This window comes from Haliaeetus leucocephalus, unplaced genomic scaffold (genome assembly GCF_000737465.1).
Source record: "Haliaeetus leucocephalus isolate CR32 unplaced genomic scaffold, Haliaeetus_leucocephalus-4.0 Scaffold206, whole genome shotgun sequence".
Taxonomy (NCBI): domain Eukaryota; kingdom Metazoa; phylum Chordata; class Aves; order Accipitriformes; family Accipitridae; genus Haliaeetus; species Haliaeetus leucocephalus.
In genome coordinates, this window is record NW_010972642.1 from 1,623,695 (window position 1) to 1,647,809 (window position 24,115).

The 24,115-nt window shown below is 39.5% G+C and overlaps 1 protein-coding gene across 1 annotated transcript in view; it reads right to left on the minus strand.

Moving 5' to 3' along the window:
• PDE3A (phosphodiesterase 3A, cGMP-inhibited) overlaps positions 1-24,115 on the minus strand; it is a 93,729-nt gene that overhangs the window by 26,135 nt on the left and 43,479 nt on the right. Inside the window, exons 2-7 of the mRNA XM_010566106.1 lie at positions 16,334-16,594; positions 13,338-13,492; positions 8,644-8,759; positions 4,658-4,877; positions 729-814; positions 101-270 (exon numbers count right to left, since the gene is read on the minus strand). Coding sequence (XP_010564408.1) covers positions 101-270; positions 729-814; positions 4,658-4,877; positions 8,644-8,759; positions 13,338-13,492; positions 16,334-16,594 — 1,008 coding nt within the window. The remainder of the gene's footprint in view (positions 1-100; positions 271-728; positions 815-4,657; positions 4,878-8,643; positions 8,760-13,337; positions 13,493-16,333; positions 16,595-24,115) is intronic.

Below are 24,115 nucleotides of genomic sequence, written 5' to 3' on the forward strand. Positions count from 1 at the left end.
GGGGGGTTGTTTTTTTTTTTTTTTTTTTTTTTCCCCCCCCCCCCCCCCCAGTGTCAGTATACACTGAGTCTATTGTGCAAGTGGAACTTTAACAAGCTACCTCAGGTGGTATCAAGGGATGCAGAATGATGGTCTCGGGTGTGTACGTCCTACAGACAGATCCCTTCTGCGTCTGATCTTTGGAGCAATCTGTCTCATCATCATTTTGCACGATATCACTGCTATCGCTGTTGTTGGTCTCATAGTCAGAAGTGGCTTGCGCAGGATCATCTACAACACAAATCACAAAGCTTGTTGTGTGAACAGCAAGGACTGCATGAAAGTCATCCTGTGACCTTCTGAATAATAGCAACAGGATCTCTGACTCATAATACATATGTGCTGCTTGGCTGGGTCCAAAGTCGGACAATCTGTCCAAAGGCATTAAAGATTATACCCTGCAGAGTGTAAAAAATGGGATCAGGGATTCAAGAGTGAGAAAAATTTTGAGGACTATTATTTGAACTGACTAGGTTAGATGAGGGAAACCATATTTCCTCTGTATTTTAACTCTATTCTTCATTAGCATTTTGCACATGTACATACAAAAAGGAAAGGAGTCTCAAAGACAATTTGTATGGTCTCACCTACGTATGCTCTCCTTTTATGACAGACAGGCATATCTGCCCTTTCCATGAATAATTATTGAATTTTAAGGGATGAGGAGTTTTTGATGGACAAAGAATTACCTGTTCTGTTCAGGGTGTGTGTGGTACCATCATTTCTATCTAGTGTCCCATCACCAGCTTCTATTTGGTTATAGGGTCTGCCACAGCTGAAATACATCAAGAAACATGCACAATATAAAGAACCATGTGCATTAGACAGTCTTATGTAAAATGATTTCCTGCTGACAGTGTAAGATTATGTCATCCAGTATAAGCTATGGTACAGGGTGCATTCTCCAGACAAAATTACAAGAGCGAGCTGAAGTTTTATTGGAAGTCAGGAATGTACAAAGACAAAAATACAAAAAGACCTTGGATTACCTGGCCACCACCGCTAAATCTGCGTTGCCAACAGTAAACCTTTATTCTCTAAGTTTATCAGTACAAAAAAAATTCCCTGGATTTGTACTACAGCTGCCCTATAAATGTGAACTAAAATTATGAAAATGTGCCAGAGTGCCATACAATCTTATATAATTGAATTTTAACACAGTCATAATGTGGCTTTACTCTCCTTTTATTGTTTAAAACTTGAATACGTTCCTCTTAAGGAGGAAAAAGGTATTCTGCCATTACTTCAGTGACAACATACCAAGTACGTCAGAACCAAGGGGGCGTTTCGGACAGAACATGAAGTGATCTGGCATCCAGACATTTCGCAATGAAACTAGAAGACAGAGTTTGCTTCATCATTCCCAGAACAGAAAGACATTGTGGAAGGGATCACAATATCATGGCCTTTCTGAATGACTGGCTCTTCCCTTCCATTAAAATGCTTTATTCCTTGTGTGTGATTCCCTTTAAGCCCTAAACGTGAATTCAATACCAGCGGGAACACTTCAAATTACAATGTCCAAATATGATTGAGTCTAGGACCTGAAGGAACAATGATATATCATGAAAACATGAGAGAACTTAACAAATCTGAAGCCTCATTTAGAAGTACTATATCAAATCTGTACAAGAAAACTGACGTTTTAACATTTCTTTCTCTGGCTTGAGTCAGTATTTTGTGGCGTATCTCATATATAACAGCCTTTGCAAAGCAACTATTACAAAATTATTTTGATTGGTCAAACTTTGTACTAGAAACTTGGCACGAGTGTAAGTTCATCATATAAAAATGGCTGAAATCCTATGCCAGATAGCTTTTGACTGGGTCATCCAAAACAAATTCTGGAGCTTGGTATGCCCTGCAAACATAATGAATACCTGCAATAATTTTAAATTAAAATATAAATCTGTATACAATGATACTTGTAGTGCATAGCCAAACAAATAAATCTTGTATCACTCAGGTCTATAAACAAGATGAAAAAAATGTATTAATTTCTCTCTCCCACATTCCTTGTGGTTTCCATGAGGTCAATGGTAACAAGGCAAAATGTAAAAGTAAAAGAGAAAGCAAGCCCTTGATTGGTTGTAATGCTATGAGACTTTTGCGTCATTATGAGTGTACCTCTTTATTTCCAGAACATATGCAAACTCACACTGACGTAATATGTATGGTCTGCATAAAACACTATATTAAAAAAAAATTACTGAGCTACCTAGTAGAACACTTGAAATCTGCTCTATGTCAGAATTAATCGTGCCCAGGCAACTTTAACTCAATCCCCTTCATGTACAGGCATTATAATATACTTCTTAATCACAGGATTGTTTACCATTTTTTCCACAGGATTCCTGCCTTATCCACTAAGCAGAATTAAAAATGATTACTTACAACTTTTTTTAACAACGTTACCTGGTGTATGTTCTTGTTTAAAGCAGTTTTCAAACTCTGCTGTCCTACCACTCTTCACTTTGTAAGTAAAAAAAAAAAAAGTACAGTAAAACTGCTGTCTTGATGCCACTGCCTGGGTGGATCTGATTTAAAGCACTAAACTATCAAGAGTTCATTTCCTCTTTTGTTGTTGTTAGGGAAGGGATTGGTTTGGTGGTGGCAGAGGTTTGCTGACTTGGTAGCATTTCCTAGCAAGGCAGGCTTTTTGGCAGTAAATGTAGGGGATTGCATGCTGTGAAGACTAGCAATCTACAATGTGAAAGCTCAAACTTTAAAAGATTTATTTCCAGTGTTTGTTAATTTACTCTCTCAGCTTGTCTAAGCCATTTAATTTCTTTGGGGGTTTTTTTTGGTTTGGGTTTTTTCTTTTGGTTTGGGTTTTTTAAACTTTTTTATTTTTTAATTGTGCTTACATTACTAAGGGGTGCATTATTTATGTGCTGTTAGTTCAGCTTGTATCTGTGGATATGACATCTCTATATACTAATGGCTAGAAATGTGACAGTGCTTATGATTTTTCAATGGACATTAAAGGAACTGTGATAATTGTGGATGCCAATTCTATTAGCAGTCATTACATCACAATATTTGAAATAATGTACTTGTTTCAAATGGACAACAAAGTCTATGCCAGCAATGTAACTATTTGTAACACCTACACAGGCTAAGCATTTGAAAACAAGGAAATTAAGGACCTAAATATGCTTCGCAACCTATGTAGATCACATAAGACAATAGCCACATAAAAACTAATGAGCATTTTACCAATGATTACATTGAAATCAAAGTCTACACATATCAAGAAAATATATTTCATTACTATCTACAACAACCTTACACAGATTTTTTTTTTGACATTTTTTATGCAACTATTAACTGTTCTCTTTAATAGAAAGCTTCCAGAAATAATTGTTACTAGTTAAAGTAATAATATTTTGTTGAAGTAGTAATAAAGGCACAGTTTAATAACACAGTAGCACGTTTATGGTATATTACTTATGTGTAATATAATTTTCATTTCAAATAAATCACTGCAAGTCCCAGTTTTGCAATACCTTTGGAAAACTTTTAAAGGCACTTAGTTTCTACTTAGTCACCTAAAAGCCTGTCAGGATGCTAGTCTGAACTCCGGTGAGGATGACTCCCTTGAGTAAACTCGCAACCTCAATTTTGACTTTCTCACACCCGCTTCCTAGCCCTGCACACAGCATACCGAGACACATCCAAAGGCACGTGACTGAAGCCATAAATAAAAAACTATTTCCAAAGACAGCCAAACTTGGTAACATTTAACCCAGCCTCAGATAATGTGCTGTCCACTGGCTAGCCAATAATCACAAATCACTCACTACTATGACCAAAAGTAACATCTAATGAGTAAGGTAACCTTGAAACTGCACTGGAACAGCCTTCTAAATACCAGTGTTTCCCACTATTCTGAACTGGACACAGTAATCTAACTGAATCCTTTTTGAGAAGATCAGCAGAACAACTTTCTTTCCAAAATGCTTATTTTGCAGAGCAGATCTGCATAATCTAATAACGGGCTACTTTAAAGTGTGAAATTACACTGTTACTGTAACTCTTAGCAGTAGAAAGAACTCGGCTGCAGTTGATTTCTGAAAAAAAAAAATCCCAACGCTACATAATCTGACTCTGCCTAGGGAGGACAGGATCCACTCCTTCTGAGAGAGTGCTCAAAATCACATAGTCTTCAGGCATTGTTGGCACACCTTTATCAGAAGGCTACAGGCCAGCAGCTTTTAAACCCTCGAGTCAGATTTTTCTACCAAACATGAGGTGCTCGCTGTGAAAGACTTGGCCTGTGACCTGAAAGCAACTCTTCACGTTACGGGCACGGCATGAGAAACATAAGTTGTTAACATGAAATCCAACTTCGCGATCTGCAAGTTATTGACAAAGAATTTATTTATGAATCAGACTGTGCATCTGACACACGCGAAAGCTGTAAATGTAGCTAACCTCCTGCACTTTTGTAGCATCAATCTACACGATTACTCTCATACTAAGAACTGCTTAGATATGGTGAAATATCAATACACAATACCGCAGTAAATCACGAAAACTTGTATCGTGGGCTAAAAGAGCTTGTTCGCGAGAACAACGTGAAATGATTCCAACGCATGTCAAATTACTGTCTTACCTGCTGCAGATGACAGAAGGGCTGATAATAGGGTCTGACAGGCTAGGTGCACTCTGAGTAGAAGTTAAGACTTTGTGTGGCTTTAAGCCTTGCTTGGTGTCAATATCTGTAGAGTCTGGAAATGACACGGAAGATGTTTTTCCGGTAGGACTTGTGGCAGGCGTCCCCTGAATCGGTGAATGGCATGGGGAGGTGAGAGGTGAAATATTCGGTGGGATACCTGGCAAGAGAAAAGAAGAGTCTTGTCAATTAACAGAAGTGGCAGATGGTTGCATGAGTTCACTGTGCAGAAATACTCCTCTTGAGATGCGCAGGTACCAGCATAGCTTCCAAATAGAAACATAAGAGAAAACCCTCCTCCACTCTGAGCCAAGCCCATGGCTGTCACAGAGAGATGAAGATCCATTAATATCAGCCACTTCTACCTGCTGAAGATCTGGCTCAAAATATGAAGCATATTCTCCCTGTTGAGCAGGATGCACCAACTGGCAGGCATGAAATGAAAGGCACATATTAGTGGCATGACTATTGGTATCAACATGTTCTAGTGACAGAGGCACCAAACTCCAAATAGGCAGTTCCCAGACCCATCTGCAGTTTCTCTTTGCTTTACTGTCTCCATCTGTAAAGCAGGGACAAGAAAGGCTTACACACATTCCCAGCAAATCTGAATTTCTACATGTGTGAAGACTAACAATAAACCAAAAAAGCAATTTTTAGTAGTCATACGTTATATGAATATAAAATATTGCACTTATGGTGCCATTTCCGCATTCCTCACAGATTTTGGCCTTGATCTTGTGCAGCTTGAGTTTATTCTTCAATATCTGTTGCTCACTATGGGAGACTTGTGACCTTTACCTGTACCACATGGTATTGTACTCCTGAGCTAGTGTATCAGAAACTGTCAATATCCACATGTGTGAACACTAGCAAGATGTAGTTCTCTCTGCCCCTTATTCTATCTAAGCACCACTGCCAAGATGAAATGCATCAGCCAGTCCAGTGTTTGAGACAAAGTGCCGCCTCCTTTTTGAATTCACTTTACATTTTCTAGTGTCAGACAAAAAGGTCCCATTCACAATAAAGTGCAGAGGAGCAAACATAATCTATCTCAAAAGGAAATGCATGTCAACTGACTTACCTTCTAAAGTTCGTAGGAACTCAGCCCCAGTTCATTCTTCAAAGCCAAATGATATAAAGAGCTTAGAAACTTTAACTGGTTTTATGTTTGAATTGTGCCCACTATCTAAATGCATTCCAGACACAAAGATTATGGTAGAATAAGGCAATATGTTCATCTAAGTTTATGAAATACTAACCTTGCAGGGTATATGTGTACAGTTCCAGTGGTTTTTCCTGATAACAACTTACTGTGATATGAGGTTAAAATATGATTTACTGTTGACAATCCAAGAGTTAAAAATAATCTCTGACAGTTACTAAACTGTAATTTTGAGATATCCAACATCTCCTAAGTTTTGATTAGGATATTTCTTCAGCAAACATGTGGTATGTATTACTGTCTTAATTCAATGACTGCAACTAGAATATTATGCGAGTCTTGAGATCAGAAACCTACAGCCTACAGGGTAATTGAAAAGTTATCAGATGGCCATGACATAGGGAAATTGCTTTAAAACACAGAAAGCCTCTGTTTCACATTTACTAATCCTTTGAGATATCTGCCTTCCATCCAACAAAAATATGTCTTTAAAACCATTTCACAGTCTGTTAAGTTGCACAGGGGATTGAGTTAGATTCTTATCTATCTTCAAGCTATATGTTACCAAGTAATCTTCACGACTGTTAGAGAATACAATATATATATGGTCATCTTTCAACAATTTAAAGCAAGCCCTGGGAATTTAAACAGCAATTTTCACAATAATGTTTCTAATCACACCTGGCTTTCTGCTGCTAGTCTGGGCTCCTGTCTCTTGAAATATTTTTGGTTGTGGATTTTTTTTTTTTGAAACAGTGATTTGCCAGGGTAGGTAACCAAAAATAAATGAATTTACCAGAAAAACACCAACCTATTTTCAATAATCCCACATTTAACCCCTTATTGGCAAAAGTGAGAGAAAACATGTTGCTACAGCAAGGAATTTTGAACAATCAAGATAAGAGAAGAATAACAATACAGGAAGAATTTTTTTTAAGTACCTCCATCTGCTTAGGTCCTCCAGAATGTTTACACATGTGCAGTGTTGAAGAAATAAAACAGTAACTTCAATGTGATGTGAAATTACATATGAAAACACTTGAGTTTACCTCAGAATTTTGCCAAAATAGGTATGGCTAGCAGTATTTTAAAATGCTAATGGTTTCATGCATAATTAAAGACACATTTTGTAAATTAACAGATTTACAGATTTAGCTAGATCAACTTCTACCAAGAATTATTATATAATGCCAATGGAGCTAATATATAAAAGTCTGATTTGTATTAACTAGTGCAAATTGAAGCAGTTCTTTAGCTGGAATGTGAAAACAAATCATAATTAAAAATGCATGACTCTAAACAGTCTAAAACATCAAAATTTCAATCTTTTGCACAAAATGCTGAGCCAAAATTTTTACTCCTGTCAATCAGTGCCCCTAGGAATTGCTTGTGATGGAATGGAACTCTCCCTTCATCATGGGGGACCTCATGTATTTGGGCAACAGAGATGACTATTAACACTCTCTGGAAGCAGAAGAGACTAAACGTAAAAGTGACTGATGGGGTTGGTAAGTCTTGTTTTCCAAGTATAGAATATTATACACACACACCCCTTTCAAATTAATGGGTCAATCTCTGAAAATCATAACTCTAAGTTGGATTTATTTTGTTTTAAAACAAATTCCTGGATTCTTGGTACTGTATCTCCATTATTTTCCAGGTTCAATTTTATTCATTTGCCTGCGTGTCTATTACCTTTTAAGATAATATTGTATTACTTAATCTTCACCGTAGTATAACAAAGCAGCTTCTGTACAAGAAGAGATGAAATAAACTCTTCAGTTTGAAAAGGAGATGTGATATGACAGTGCTAGATATGCAGAATAATTGTGCAGCCATATCTTCAAACCCATCCAAGTTAGGATTCTCTGACTTTTCCAATGTCAGGCCTCAGGCGTCTATCAATTTCCATCTAATGTCTGGGTGGCCAGTATCTCTGAGTAACATTATCTCAGCATTATTATATGTTTGGGGAAAAAAAACAGACTGATTTAAAAAAGGAAGTCCTTGTGATCATTTTGAATTGCAAGTTAAAGCATGGGTGAACATTACTTTATCCTGCATTTGTACAGGGAAGAGAACCACATTACTGTGGATTAAGATTGCTTCATGGCTTTCATATCGCCCATTTCATTGTCAATTAAGAAGTCACCTTCTCAATTTCTTTCCCTCAGTTAAAACAAGAGTAATTTTTTTAAAAATTAAAAAGCTGAGTAAAAAGCCCCATATTTCTCATCTCTAAAAATCAGTAAGAACTAGCTGGGCTTTCTCAATAATGAATATACAGAGATAGACCTCTGAGTTATAATGGCTTTGTCTTGGATATGTTTGCGTAAGACAGGTCAGTTGCTGCCTACAGCTCTGAATGGCATCATGTAGGTTGCGCTTCAGGAAATCTCAGTCAGGCAATATACACAGACAGTTAATCTAACAAATGTTATAGAAAACACTGTTCTCAGCCCTGTTGTAATCAAGGGAATTACATAGATATAAATCACAACACAATTTAGTATTGCACTTGCTGCATCATGTCATGACTAACCTCTATAAATCATAAAAGTCAAAACATTTACAATGGCATTGCTATGAGCTATAGTATTTTAAGCCACAGGTGTTTTTTTTAAATAAAAGAAATAACTACATTCATACTGATGGAAAAATAAGAAAAGACACAGATTAGACAGCAATTAAAAGGAGCTGAATGTGCTAGTCACGGGGAAGCAGCTAAGCGAGCCTGACAGAGCCAAGGATGCCCACTCACCTTGCCGGCTCTGCCTTTTGGCATTCAGGTGGTTGGTAGAAGACATGGCGTAGGAGGTGGAGAAGGACCTGCTCTTCGTGATTGTCATCAGAATTGAGCTGTTCCAGGAGTCAGAGCTGCAAAACCAGAGTGCAAACAAGCATTGTTCAACACAGTAAAAAGCCTCAACGGCAGATGTTAAGAAGTTAGGAGCCACAGCAAGAAGTATGCAATACTGAGATAGCACAAAATCTGACGAGGAAAACAGTATCTATCTGCTGGCTGAACTGCTATTTGTGAGGCGCTCAGTATTGTATTTAGCAAAAATATTTACAATGCAGACACTCCAAAGCTGGACTTCCTTCAGTGCTGAGGCCTATTGACTTTATTTATACAAAGATGTCTTCACTATATTGTTCTGATAGTACGAAGAGGCTTAAAAGTTGACTTGAAATAAGTTAAATTTATATTCTCTTTTAACGCCTCCTTAGAAGAGCCAGAAGTTCTCAGTGTAAATGAAAAATCAGTCTCCTTGACTCCTCTGCTGCAACCGCCAAGGGCAGATACCCAGTAACTCTTGGGGCACTGAAGGAGCTCCTCAGGAGGCTGGAAGAGGTGCGGAAGAGCCCTGCATTGCTGTTGCTAGGGGTGTGCCTCTGCTCTGGGTGAAGCACTTCATGCTCTAGCCAACTGAAATGCACGCTGCATCTCAAAAAAAGTCCTACTGACAGACCCTGAAGACATCGGTCACTGATCCAAGAGAAACTCACTGAAGGAAAATAGGGTGCATGCGTCTGTGTGTGTGTGGAACAAGTCCTGGTCCCCTACACCAGGATGGGCACAGGCTTTCAGCCTTCAGGCTATCACTGTGTACCAGAAGAGGCCAAATACTTCTGTAAAGCAAAACAATTGTATTTATCGTTGTTGTCCCGAACGACACTCATCAAATGTCAGCCACTTGCAGGGTTTTAGTGCTGGCTCTTATCATGAGGCCTATGACTTCTCTGGACAGGTCCGCTAGGCCTCTCAAGCTCCACATTTGTCTTTACAGCCTCACATCCAAGTGATGAGATGACATGCAAGGCAGAAGACAGCCTTTTAAAGCAGCCTAGTCCTAGCTGACCTTGAGAAAAACTTGGGAAAAAAAAGTATTCTGAAAGGAAAAAAAACATGTAACATTGTCTTAACTCTACAAACACCTAATTGTTTTGGAAGAGCAAACACGACGTACAAAAATATTTGCTTGTTGGCTGGAATTCCTATAATCTGTGATGAAGTAAGAGAAAGAAAGAATCCAGCTGTTTTTTTAATTATTTTGTTTGTTTTGTTTTGTGGTTTTGTTTTTTAATTGACAGGAAGAATGTAACACACTGGCCCACTGTAAAGAAAAACCAAACCAAACCAAAAACTCCCAAAACACATTCTTTGACTTCTTAAGGGAGAACCAGTGGACATAGAATTGACTGAAGGAAGGAATGTGGAAGATCTATTGTTTTTCCCAAATCATTTGAAGCTATAAGAGGACCATGTTTTACCAGTTTAGTGACATGGAGTTGGAAGAATACAGGATTACTAATCTTAAACAGAGATTTAAGGGAGATTTTTGCAAATATGTGACTATAGAAATCTAGAGGTGATGTCCCAGATTGTGAAGAACAAGTTGCAGATTTTGTGACTGCAGAATCTGCCACCGGGCAATTCCAGTGTCATTTCCGCTCTCCTACCCTTCAAGCCATGAAATGTTTCTTTCTCTGTGACCTATGGTGTCCTTGAATTTGGTACAGGGGAAGTGGCAGATAATCAAGATTATTTTTTTTTCCCTTCAGTTCACAATTCTTTTGCTTGAAAGCAAATCTGTATTTGTCTGCCAAAATTTTTAAAGCTAGACTTACAGGATTCATTTTTCCACTTTCTGGAATACACATTGTTTCTCCTACTGTAAAAGAAGAACTGCAAACAGTAGGCTGTGAGGCTTGACAGAGCTATAATTATCCAATTGGTGACATTAAACGTAGGAAGAATTGATAGCCTGCTTAGTTGGCTCATCATGCAGAGTTATATAATAACCGTAGAAAAGGACCAACAATAATATTTAATTGCTCTCCTTCTCCCTCTGATTCCCATCTTAGGATGCTTACATACTACGTGAGAGTCTGGGATCAACAGTGTAAATCAAATGCACCCTGGGAACCACAGGCCAGTGACTAAAGAACATTTCCATTTGGTTATAACTTCTTTATATTTACTTTTACTGAGATACATGGAACTCCTCACAAAGGGAGCTTTGGCTAACCATGTATTTTTCTTGCACCAGACATTCAGTGCACTCTGCACGCTGCCTTGAGCACTTAGGTGCCTTGCATGAGAGCCTCTTCTATGGGAAAGGTTTATGTATCTGGAAGAAAGGCTGACCAAGGCAGATCTCTGGGGCTGCATTCACCCAGGCTATCCAACAGCAAACACTGGTGATGTCGGGCCTTCTCAGGTCTTATCTTTTTCTCTACTACCAGAACCAGATTTTGAATTGCAGAAAAATTGAATTGCAGTCTTCTGATATCACGGTTCTGAATTCTCTTCTTGAATTAGGTGCTTTTGCTCTGCTCTTCCTTTCCCCATAGCAAAGCATGTCTCCACACTCCCTCCTCATCCACCACCTCAAAGATGGTAGCACTGGCTGAGGTGGGGAGGGGACCTGAACTTTATCCTCAGAGGGTGGCATTGTAGCTACCAGGCTGCATGACTGACTGCCCTCTGCCTCTCCTTTGAAGGCTCTGCTCTTTTCTGAGTAGGACAGAAAAATATTCATGGAGCCAGAAAGGAGGAAATCCTGTTGAAATAGCTATGCAACATATCATAGTTAACAGTGCCTGGAACCCAAGTCTATCTTCTCACAGATGAGCGCTCCTCCCGCAAGACTAACATTCATTCAACTCCTTCCTTCACTGGCTGCTACTGGATTATCTGCCACAGCCCTTGTGGAGGGTTAAATGCAGCTCACCTCAGGCCATCTGGTAGCACAGAAGTCCCAAAATGCAAGGTACCTAAGTCTGAACACCCTCAGGCAGAGAACCAACTTTATTAGGGTAGGGCTCTGCAAATGCTCTAAAGCAACCAGCTGCTGGCTGTAAGCAGCTGAGTGGACACAACTTCTCTCTGTTTCATGGGAGGACTATGTATTGTATGATACTGGCTCAGGGACAGAGTGAGCAAGGAATACCTAACTCCTATAGTCAGTCATGAGGGACTACAGCCATAAGGTAAAAACCCATCTCTTCAGAATAGTGACAACTCGTGTGGTTCTGGGTGACTCTGAACGACTTTCAGGGATGTGCTTTAGGAAACTGGAACTAAATTTTGGTTTGGGCACAAAATGGAGTAGGTAGGTACCTCAGCCTATGCAAATGTCTTTGCAGATCTAGTGCTCTGTTTCTATGATGCACTATATGAACATAACTTTAAACTGTATGTGTCATGATTGAATCCAGAACTCTTTTTCCAGACAAGACAAACAAATAATTCACAATTCCTCCAGTGATTTTGCTGAAATTCATTTCAAGGCTTTATTAATTATTGCATTGTAGTTGTGACTCTTCCAGTACCAGCACTTGCTTACAGAACCCTTGAAAATATGGGTCATCTTAAATAAGTAAATATATCATTAATAAAAGTGGGATTCAGTCTGCACGCCAACAAAACAGCTGTGTGTATTTGCTTCTTGTGGCAAATTAGGAAAAGCCTTTTAACTAGATGAGACAGTTGGGATTAAGGATGGGACAGCTGGGATTCTGAATCCCAGAAACTAAACTCTGTGGTCAATAGGAAAGAAGCGTTCCACTGCAGTGCTTAAAATTAGGGAAAGTCCAGCAACCATCCTGCACGAAAACTTTACACTGCTCATTTCATTTTCAGCTTTGCTTTCAACCTCTACTAGCAAATCTTTCTTTGTAATTTTACTCCTAGATTACACCTTTTTTTTTTTCCCCAATGGTAACACATCTACTTTCTTCTCTGCACTAAATCACTTTTTGACTTATCTAACTCAATGGTTTTTATTTACGCTGGTATTGCATTTGCATAAGTTCATTCAGGGAGCCCTAAGCACTTCTTATATTCTGGAACTAAGTGTGTACATGGGATGCAGGGCATGTACAGTGCTGTACAGTCTGATGATACTCCATTTCTATGGACAGAAAACCGGAAAATTGTGTATTTTAGGAGGGTCCACTTAAAATCAGGGTTTGTGTTCTGGAAGTTAGTATCTAGAGGATGGAGAAGTGATTTATGAACTGGTTTAATGACAGGGCCATGTCACTAGGTGTGTTCTTAGAAGTGATGTTCAGAGGTTGGGTTACTTGTTAGAATTTTTTCTTGGCTGGGCAATACCCACAGAGGAAACCGCTGCACATCAAGAAGACTTTAACCAGATATCTTGCCTTGTTTCTAATGTTATTGTGCAATTCTCTACTTCGTTAGCACAAATATATTTTTTTTCCTTTTTTTATTTTTTATTTTGCTTCCCAATAATAGGAATAGTTTTGGCATAATCTGACTAAAATTGGGAATGCCACTTCTTTGGCAACCCAATTTAGAGAAACATGAAGAAGTAGTTCTAACACACTTGGGAGTCAGCATTTTTAAATGAGGGACATCATCACACAGAACCAAATAAATTTGCTGAAAGAGAGACGTAAAAGAGAGAAGAGGTAATTTGTAACCTGGATGAACATGACTCATGAGGCTTGATGCTGGCACTGCGATCCCTTCTTACGGGAGCTGGCTCTAGCGTAGGTAATCCTGTCGCTGATGTTGTTGTGGTCCAAGTTGAGGACACCCGTCTCAGCAGTCCTGGAGGCAAGCTCCTCCGTAAGCGCTAGAGAGAAATCGGTTGCTTAGAGTTTATATAGGCTTACAAAAACTTTAAACATGAAGAACAAAAATATTTCCATCTGATTAATTTTGCCTGACAACACCTAGTGAGGTACCTTAAATCTCAATTCAACCAGGTATTATGGTGCCTACCTTCTATTCAAATCAACACAGGCAGTGCTTTAAATGCTTGGAGGGTCTGGACCATCCTCCCTATTTCAAGTTTAAAAAAAGGTATATATCCACAGCCCCGTAGCCACAGATGTTCAACACTTGGAGCTCTCACTGGAGTCAGCCAATGTTGGTTCTGCTTTTTAAAAATTTTGGTCTTACATGATGTGGCCAAAGGCACTTAAACTAGTCATCAGGGCCACAAAGGTGACTGAGGGATTGGAGCATCTTTCATAAAAGGAAAGGCTGAGAGAGCTGGGATTCCTCAGCCTGAAGAGAATGTTCAGGGGAGATCTTACCAATGGATATAAATACCTGAAGAGAGGGTGCAAAGGAGATGAGGCCAGGCTCTTTCTAGTGGTGTCCAATGACAGGACAAGAAGCAATGGGGCACAAATTGAAATACAAGAAATTCCATTTAAATGTAAGAAAATATTTTTCACTGTGAGGATGATTGAACACTGAAAGAGGTTGTCCAGAGAGGCTGTGGAGTCTACATCCACAGAGATACTCAAAACCCAGCTGGACATCCTCCTGAGCAACCTGCTCTAGGTTGAGCCTAAAGAAACCTGCTCCAGGCTCAACTTGCTTGAGTTGAGGGACTGGACTAGACAATCTCCAGATGTACTTTGAACCTCAACTATTCTGTGATTTAAACTGGCATGAAAGCTCAGAATCAGAGATTCAAGGCAAGAAAGGCTATAAGAAAAGTAAAGGAAGGGAGCTCCAACTTTTTTTCCTGCTATATCTACGATCCAGAGATCGCCAACTGAAATAAAATTTTCATGCTCTGGCATATGATGTCTCCTGAAAAGCTTAGAGAAAGCATCACTGTTTACAGCAGATTTTTCTTGACCACCCTGCATTTTTCTTTCACCTGACTCTTCCTTTTCTCCACTAATGGGGCTCACATTGTTTTTCTGAATTTTTGAAGGCAGAGATAATAAAGGATGATGATAGAGAGTCTTTGTGGATCCAGATTTGCTGTTGCAGATGCTATAATTTTGTAAGATGTTTCTCTTATAGTTCTCATGAAGTGTTTATAGTTAAGAACTAAAATAAATACGTCTCCATGACAGAGAGCTTTGACTTTGCCAGAGAGTGAAGAGAGATGAGATGGAAGACACTTGTGGTTCTGAAGCTCAAACTTACAGATAAATATGTTAACATACTATCTCCTTACCCAAAATGCTCAGTCAGATGCTTAAGGTAAAGACCCTACATCTATATTTAGACACTTAAATAAAGGACTGCAAACTATTAGTTTTATGAACCGTAATACATTTAGGTCAGTGAATTCTTCAGTCAAATTAGTTCTCTGTAGCATTAGCTCATTTCTTCATCCTTCATTTCTGTTCTCCTCACTAGGTATTATGCAACAGCAAACTGGTATCTGTTCACTGTGTTTGCTCATGCGATGGCAGTGTTCCTCCACTTAACTTTTCCCCTCAGAGCCTACAGTACAGCCATTATAGACATGTGCACTAAAATAAACTGGAAAATGTGCTTAAAAACCTGTGAACATCCATTTCATATATACAGCTGCTCCATAGGCAGGGTAATAATTATCATCACACTAAAATATATTAAAAAAAGAATCACAAGTGTTGCAGTTCAGATGCTGGGAAATGCTGGAATGAATGCTGGCTGTGCCATTTGAACTGTTAAAAGCATTCACCTGTGCAACGTACTCTGCCTATATTTAATTTTACAAGGGAGACTGCAGTACAAAAGTATTTTGGTTTCGTTTCAGAAGTGAAATGTAAGCCTCGCAGGACAGCTAATTAGCAACGAACCTACAATTCAAACTACTTCAAAGCTGATATGTTCTTTCTAGTTGTTCACTTTCTAAATGTGGGTGGTTACCACTGGTTATTTCCTGTCGGATTCCTAAGTATTCATAAAGCCATCTGTCAAGGCAGTAATATATGTATTTTTTTGGTTCAGTCTTCTTTTTCTTCTCAAGACTACTTCTCATGAGCTCACAATATTTGTCATACTAAGTATTGTGGTGATCTTTTTTGTTTGTTTGGTATACAACATTTTAAACTTGATCCAAAGCACCTGGAGGTCATCAATAGAGACTTTTTCATCGACTTAGATAGGTTTCACACCTCTAGCTAAGGGAAGGAAGAGGAGACTGAAATTCATACATAATTTCAAATGCCAATCCTCAAAGTGGGCAAAAAGGTCCCTCATATTACTATTTAATTCCTCACTGCTCATTGAGTAGGATAGTCACCCCACATACAGTGGCTCAAATCTTTTGAGTGGGAAGGGAATTTCTGCGTGAGAAGTAATGGGGCAGACTGGTGAACCTGGATGCTGAAAGGCTTTTGCTTGCTCTGCTCCCTATTATTTTTTCTCTCTTAAGCTCCAGCCAACACCTGTGAGGAAATACGCACACCATCTATGTGAGCTATCCTGTGTCAAACATCAGCTTCTAAAGATGCCTGAACCAAAGTTAACCTGGCCATGAGTTGAAGGATACACGGGAATCGTCCTACTATGACACCAACAGTCTACTTAGCTGTCCTTTCATAGTAGAGTATGATTAGTGCATAAGATGTTAATCTGAAGCAAACAAAAAGCCCAGTGACATCTCCCACTAGTCCAGTGCTGCCTCTTCAGGGAGAGCCAAGTTAGAAGATGATAGACAGGGTCCAGTACTCACCTTGGGAATAGCTAGTTTCTCTCCTTTCTCCGGACACTCCTCTGAGTCGGAGCAGGTGTAGTTCTCACTGAAGGACACCAAAGGGTTCACCCTTGGCTTGTGGATGGCCTGGAAGGTTAACTGCGTATTAAGCAGGTTGCTCACTGTTCTCAGTGAAGTACACACGTTGGGGGGCAGCGAAGGATCTGCCAGAAGGTCTGTAATGAGCCCATGTGCTTCTCCCATGACAGCAATATCCACTGTGATACTGGTACCAGAAGACTAAAGAAGACAAAAATAATACATGTAAGACAATAGAAGAGAACAACCTGCTGAGCAGTATCTAAAGCTGTGGTGAGGTCTCTCCACAACTTTTGTTAAAGCAGTTACCCACAGAGTGGAAAAATAATAACATGAAATAATTCTTTAAATAAGGAGAATCATGCTGAATAGATTGATCATCAGGCATAACGCTCACAGTCTGCGAAGAGTTTGGAATTTCATCATATCTGATTTCATGGCTTTCACCATCTGCAGCTGACTTAACCCATCTGAATGAATTGTTCAGGCTCCCTACAGAGACATGGTCAATGGCCAGGGGCTATTTGCACAAATAATTTTGGAGACATAGCTTAGGATGGGAGGAGTCTCTCTTGAGAAATGCCTTTCTACTAACTACAGAGGCATCTAGAACAACTAAAGTTCAATGCTTATACTTAGATGAACGAAATGAATCCCAAGCATATACTGAGATTTTAAAAATATCTCCACGCTATTAAAATATAGCATTCTGGTATGGTGGCAACAACATTCTTCTCCAAGCAATTGCATATTGGGCACCTATACCAAAATTGAAATCGAGTAAAAAGTGGATTTTCCAATCATTATTTTATTCAGACAGAAGTGATGAGAACAGTTACTCTACAGACTTGTACAACCGATTCAGATGGTCCTTACTTATTCTTGGGTTTGAAATATATACCTAACTTTACATATATCATTTATGAAGAATTATTAACTAAAGTGATGCGTAAGCAGAAATAATATCAAGAAGCAGCTCACATCACTGGCAAATCTTACATGCCCTACCCAGTACACATATATAATTGATCTGTAAATGACATACTGCAAACCAACTGTGGCTCAGGCAAACTGTCTTCATACATGTAGTCCATCCATCATGCACACAGGTAATCTAACACAGCTGTAGCACTGGGCTTCCAGTGCATGCACAACAGGGTTGATCCATAAATGCATCTTTGAGTTTCTCCAGAACCTCCCGACATTCAGCAGCTCCAACTACCATCTGTCCCAAAACCCAGTAGTGCAATATATTGGCACTAAAAGAAACAGTCTATTGCCAAAAGCAGGAAAGTTGTCAAGTCTGTGAATTGACAGCTATATGATACAATTGCAAAAGACTGAGGATCTTTATGATCTGCTAGAACATTGAGATCAGATGCACACAGAAGTAGAACAACTAGAAAGGCAAGAGGCATATGAACTTTCAATGCAGCAGTGACATTTCAGCCTCACTAGCTGGTACTCTATAAATCACCATAAATTCTATGTGGAATCACTAATTCAAGACACTCTGAGACCGACCATTTTTCCTTTGCTGTGTGTCTGACACATAAGCCAATCCTGCTGCTACTGTTTGGGACTTTTCAGCAGGTGTACGTGCAGTTTGCTGGAGAGACCATTCCAAGAGATTTTGTAATGATTTGTTTTCATGTATTTCTTAGAAAAATCTAAGATATACGGTTTTTGAAGTGGGGGAGTTATGCCTGTGAAAAGAGCATATGGGTTTTTTGGAGTGGCAAGTGCACAGCATGGAGAATTGGACAGACTGCTTAGCAGGAGAGTGATCAGAGCCCCGGCCAGGACTGACTCACCAGTGACAGCATTTATGGACCTCACAACACATCAAAGAACAGCGTAACAGAGCTTGACACTGCTTTGTTCTCACAAAAGACTTTACAGGCAATAGCAAAGTATTTCTGAGGAAAGTGATATATTAGTGAAGTATAGCTAAACCTCTCCCCACTATCTTCCCAACTGCATAGTGTGGACATCAGGCCTTTGGCAATAACTGTTTCACTACACTGATCTGCTCCTCATGTCTTACTTGCTAACACAGGATCCAGTCCTCGTGTCCTACCTCTTGCTAACACAGAAGTAAGCCACAGGACCAGAAGACAGGCCTCCTCACTCACCATCCTCTCTTGCGAACAGAAAACCAGCCTCTTCTTCTTACATTTCTTTTCTTTGCCATGATATGAAATAAAATACACCAGAAACTATTCGATATACTGAAGTGCTATTTCATCCTACTGAAAAAAATTAATGGCTGAAGTTAATTTAATGGCTCTTTCATTGCTTAACCTCTCAGGAGCATGCAGAAGATTCTGGCAGATGCTAAAGAAAATTCTTAAATTAAAAGACAAAGCTTGGGGTGGGAGGCATTAATTATCTATCTTAACCTCAGCCCTGAAAAACAAACCAAAGGGGAGTGAGGGAGAATACATCATTCCAAGTGCGATAGAAGCTTCATATTTTCAGCAAAACTGCGTAATCTACAGTTTGAATTCTATTAAGCCTGGAGCCTGGAGTTGTTGACTGCCAATCAGAGACAGAGATTAATACTTCAATGAAGTAAACAAGTCTGACTCAGCAGGCCATAAGCAGAGGCCCAGATTTTGTGCAGCAGTACTAATATTTTGCAAAGCAGCCAGCATTGTTCTCCATGATTAGTACCAAGTGGGGAGAGGGAGAGCCTTTCCCTTCTCAACAGTGAATTTCTGCCACATGGCTTCTGACAACACATGGGGAGACCTTGTCACATCTTGGTGACCCCTGCCTCGCGTCTGGGACCCAGCAGATTTGTCCAACTCAAATGCCAGGCTGTGCCGAGTTATCCGAGGAGCTGGCGCTGAGGCCATACGGCCCAGGAAGAGGGACCCACACACCAGGTCTGCATCCTCCCTCCTGAGCTGTGACTGCACCTCACTGCAAAGGACAGTCTGCACTCAAATCGAGTTAGGTACTTACACGCGTAACACACAATAACACTCCTGCAGCCCATGCCCCACCAGAACAAATCAGTGGAAACAAAGCGATTCTCTCTTCGGAAGTGTGCCTTGCACGCGGGAAAGGCTTCAGAGCTTGGCAACGGCACAGACGATATATGACCACGACCTCACCCTCTGTACTACGTGCACTTCATACAGCAAGGTGGCAGGACCTTTTGCATTTTTGACCAAAAGGGCACTACCTGCAGATCTAATGCTTTAAACTGACAACTCACACGAAACCCACGCGGCCATCCACCCTGCCTGCATGGAGCCCGCCCAGAGACGTCAGCTCCATGCCTGTAAGGAGGTGAACGCTGAATGTCCCCCACCAGGGCTGAAACGGGACCGATGTCCTGCCAGCATAGCCCAGCCAGGGTCACCACAAAACACCAACGGTTACCAAGCTGTGCAACAGGACATATACTGCATTGCACAATACTTCAAAGTGAAAACACTTCACACGGTATTTCAAAGACATCACTGTGCTGCAGTGAGCTGAACTACTCATAATGCTTAGAACCCTTAGAATGAGAGCATATGTAAAAGGAGCACAGACCAAACTTAAATTCCTCTCAAAGAAAGAAGCAGAAGAGGGTAAACACTGCTCTAATCCACTGATTTCAGTACTTTAACACCACATCCTAAGTTGGTAAGGTTTGTATGTTGTAATTTTAATTGCACAGAACTCATATACAGGAAAACAGTTTCTTTTTTGAGCAGTTTGAATATTTCATCTATCTCAGGATGAATTTAGAGTACTATCAGACTAGTCTGACTAGATAAAATTACAGGTATTTATTATTTTCTAAAAACTTCTAAAAGTTACAAACTGAAGGCATGAAGACATTTTAAAATATCTTATTTTTTAGATTCTCTATTACAAAACAGTAGAGAACTGTGTATGCTTTGCAAACCATCATTCAGAAAGTAAACTAAAATGTGTTTCCCTAAAGAACAAGGAAACCTGGAATTTTTTATGAAATACATATGATGATGTGAAACAATATAAAAATTTATGCAAGACAGTAAATTGCTGAAAATTTTAGATTGATGTAATTTTATATATGCATTTACACACGCGTGCACAAATTTATACACACAGTGTCTTTATTTAGGGTAAAAGCGCATACAAAATCCATGCTCAGACTTTGTAAGTAGTTTTCTACTAACATGCATAGCCTCTGCATGAACTGATCTGGATTCTTTCCAAACCACTTTACTCATCGGAACTCAAAGGCCGGATACTTGGGAACAGAGGCATGAATAACATGTTTGCAATCAACACTAACAAACAACTAACTTGATAAAACAAAACAAACCAAAAAAACAAAGAGCTAAGCTAAGGTGAATTTAATTTCACCCTGGTCAGTATTCATTTCCAATCTATGCTAATAATTCTGAATGCAGTTTCCTCCTGTGAATTTTGGAGATTGGCTTACTGTTCACTTTGTGACTTAATTCCAACTCTGATGTAAGCGATGTCATGCAGTGACCAAAACTGAAATGCTCTAGGGCATGAAAATGAGAAAGCAAACAGACTGGAAACAAAAGCAAAACGAGATCAACTAAACATGCTCATTGATAACTAAGGTAAGGAGCAAAATAAATTCCTTACAATGCTGAAAACCAGCTGGTTTTGTGCGTGCTTCCTCCCCTCCCCCTTCTTTCTTTAAACTGGCATCCAGGTAGGTGTTTTAGGCTGTGGTACTACATGGAATTCCTAACGGGGCCCAAATGCATTTGCTGTATGTTTTGGGGCTTCTTTTTTATGTACAGAAAGAAAAGAAAAGGTTTTCTACTAAAGAACTCATATGAAAAATTAGACGGCCAGATCCCAGTAGGATACATTAGAGACCGGGGACAGACATGCACACTTCACAGCACCAGCTGTGTAATCATCTAAGCTTGCATGGGTGGGGGCTTACTGGGAATTTGCAAGAAGACTTTCAGGTATCAGGAAGCGCACATACTGCTGCACCTGCAGGACCAAATCACAAATAGCATGGCCCACTGTCACACAGACAATTTCTGTCAGGACAGGAAACTTATCTTCAAGGAACACTCTTAAATGCAATATGAAAACAATATTCTGGTAAATATTAACGATCACTTAGAACTTTTAGGTTTGAATAGTTTGTTCTGGATTCTGTAACATGGCTAGAAAAAAATCTTTCAAAATTTGCATAAGCTTCTGCAGGCTTTTATATTACGTTTCACAAAATCCCATTCGTTTTCTTCTGTTAAATTATATTATGCATAAAAAAATCTAATAATAGCTTTTTACTCACTAGGGGGAAAAAGCAGGTGATACTGTGTAGGAAAAACAAATTTAGGAAAATAGGAAAAATTAATTCCTTTATCGATAAGACCTGATAGATAAATTTAGTTTATGAATTGTTCCTGTTTAAGAAACAGTTGACCCACCTGTGAAGCAGATTTGACATTCTTATATTTAACAGATGCCTTACTGCAAATAAATGTCTTCCCCTTCGCCATTGGTGTTTTGCATATGGTTCTCATAAAACTGAACTCATCCAGCTTAACTAAAAAATACTGCTCTCTCTCTCCACCCTACGAGAAAGGACGATTAACATGACAACATAAAACCAGTCAAAACTTAAGCATAATAAAAAAAAAAAAGAAACACGAAAGAAAAATAAAACAGTTATCGAACACAAACCGCAATTCATTTCACACAGCCTCATGTTAGGGAAAAAATAAAATCTTCATTTGCTGTGGCTTGTACAAAGAAAAGCACTGAAGACAGAGATGCTGGCCTTTCACCATGTTACACTCAAGAACACTCTGTAAGTGAAAGAATGGGGGAGGTGAAGAGGAAAAAAAAGGAAAAAAGCAGCATCCAGCATATCTTCAATCTCCACACAATTACAAGCAACAATAAATCACAATTTGATATAGTTTCCAAGTCACATCATGAATGTTCAGGCCAAGCTGTCTGGAAACAAAATTAAAAGCAAATATAATTCTCCATTATTTTAATGTCCACAGAGTGATTTGAAGGATAAACATGAATTGGCTTCTATGGAAATAATGAATCATTTTAAAGGCGCCACAGATTTGACTACTCCACCTTTCACTGAATGACTAAGGAGAAAAGAAAAGTGTGCGTACAATTCTTTGACATTTTACTTTTCTGTATTTAAAGCTGCAGAATTGGAGTCTTACCCAGACTTCTTATTTTTATTTTACTCTTATTTTGTACTAACACAAGATCTCAGGTTTTCTCTTCTTGGGCAAGCAAACAGGGTATTTCTGAGAATCTTTTTTCCACCTTAATGAAGCACAGCATTTCCACTGCTCTCTGGAGGTGAACCAGTTGCAAGCTCTCTAAGGCGAGTCTTTGGTAGGACTGAATATAGCACCTTCCCATTGCTTCATCACATTGATAAAAGAAAACCTTTCCTAATCATCAGCATAATCACTGATTTTGCTACTGATTCTTTAAAGCATGCAGAGCCACATGACTGTAAACCAGACGCTGAAGCACAAAAGATGAGCCCATAATGAGAGAAGACTCTAGATCTTGTATGAGCCATAATGATTATGGTTTTGACCCTGGTTATATGGCATTTGGGATGCCACCACCATAACAAAGCAGACCTTCCTGGTAACAATTACATTGAACTCTGATCTGCAGAGTAAAAATGTCACGACTGCCACACGCAGTGTGTCTGTATCCTGAGCACTGGCCAACATGATGCCAGAGTCCAAGGATCACAGTGCAGCCTGAGGAAATGTTTGAAAGTAGTTCTGCAAACAGAGGATCTAATGAAATGGGGCTCACTGAAGAGTTATGGTTTTTTGTCCCCTCAGCACTCACAGTATTGCAATGACCCCTTTCCTTAGCAACAGCCCTGTAGCCACACAGTCAGCAGGAGGCAGCCATGCCTGGGGCTACATGCATGCTGATGAGCAGGGTTATACAGGGCTCTCTCTGTCATAAGTTGTCATAAAATTTCTAGGAAGATAGTCATCTCTGATGCTTCCTCCCATCTGCCACATTTGCTTGAAACTGTTAGACAGCATGATCATGTAAGATTACTTTCTTTAGAAAAACAACATCATTCTTAAATGGCTCCAACATTTAATCTATTCAGAGTAATCACAAACTTTGCAAATATTGAATTTGGAGCCCTTAGGAAAGAGGCACTAGTTTGAGAAGGAAATACTATTTTTTTCTTTCTTATAAGACCTGTGGAATGTATCACCATTTATAGCACACTTTGTCTGGGGCTGCAGTTGCCATTGCCACATCCTGCACCTCCACCTTAGGTGACACCACACACAAAGCTTATAGCTACAGCTGACTGAACTTCTTCCATTACAGGACCCTTCAGTTCGTGATAGCTTTGTCAGCCAAACAGCTCAGACTGAAACGTATACTGCCAGGTATTTGTCTGGGGTGAATTATTTCAGCGTTTGAGAAAAATTGTTCAGCCATTTACAAGAACACTGTTGGAGTGTTTTATTCATGCTAAAAATTCTTAGTAAACCGATACCATTTAATCTGCAGCAGGCACTGAAGGTGCAGTAAGGCCTTTTGCTTTCCCTGTCGTGGTATGTCCAGATTTAGCTATATAGCCCCTGGGAAAAACAAAACCAAAGCTAGCCTTGCATGACCTCTGTGGGTTGTCAGAAACCAGTCACCAAACTGCCTGAGGATGCTGCCTGCCCTAAGTGTGCGCACCTCCACACGCTGCTGCCTACA